This window comes from Plasmopara halstedii (assembly GCF_900000015.1).
Source record: "Plasmopara halstedii genome assembly, contig: Scaffold_3060, whole genome shotgun sequence".
Classification (NCBI taxonomy): domain Eukaryota; phylum Oomycota; class Peronosporomycetes; order Peronosporales; family Peronosporaceae; genus Plasmopara; species Plasmopara halstedii.
The window spans coordinates 485-1,062 of record NW_020189964.1 but is presented as its reverse complement, the minus strand read 5'-3'; the positions used below and the strand labels follow the sequence as shown (position 1 = coordinate 1,062).

General features: G+C 49.1%; 1 protein-coding gene across 1 annotated transcript in view; it reads right to left on the bottom strand.

Moving 5' to 3' along the window:
* PHALS_06517 (uncharacterized protein) overlaps positions 1-217 on the bottom strand; it is a gene marked incomplete at both ends in the record, with an annotated part of 321 nt that extends 104 nt beyond the window's left edge. Inside the window, one exon of the mRNA XM_024719811.1 lies at positions 95-217. Within this exon, the coding sequence (XP_024585073.1) occupies positions 95-217 (123 nt within the window). The remainder of the gene's footprint in view (positions 1-94) is intronic.
* Between the last annotated feature and the right edge of the window lie 361 nt (positions 218-578).

The window sequence follows — 578 nt, the reverse complement described above, 5'->3', positions numbered from 1 at the left end:
GTGATGAGGAGCCGGTGGTGGAACGGGAGCGGGATGGGTTGGTTGCAGGAGGATGGCCGCCGCCCCCTAAACAAGAAAGAACGCCCCGACGTACATCAATGATAGGAGTGACAGAGGCTCCTCCTAAGTCTTCCTGTCTCCTTACTGGTACATTCTCACTGTCCGTACCACCGTTGTCGCTTGAATTATTGCTTCCTCCTCGCTGCTGCACCACCATTTGGTAAGAGTTGGAGTAAATCTTGGTCGTCTATGCGCGAATAGTTTGAGGGTGAGATAGTTGCAACTTATTTAGTGGTGGTAGGAGGATCGATAACGCTTGTCGCTCTTCTTAACAATGCTGCCTGGGTAATAGGTACATAAAGTGGTTAAGGGAAATGGAATTATGACGGGAGTCACAGGTCATTATCTCACGAACACAACTCTAACAAGGCTGAAGAACTTGACCTCCCTCCTCACAGATAGCAGCAGAAGACGATCATTTTAGTACCGTAGTAGTAGGCGTCACTTCATCGGAGGGAAGAGGAAGGCACCGGAAACGAAGAAGAGAAGGAAGCAGAAGAAGGAGAAGGAGAAGATAG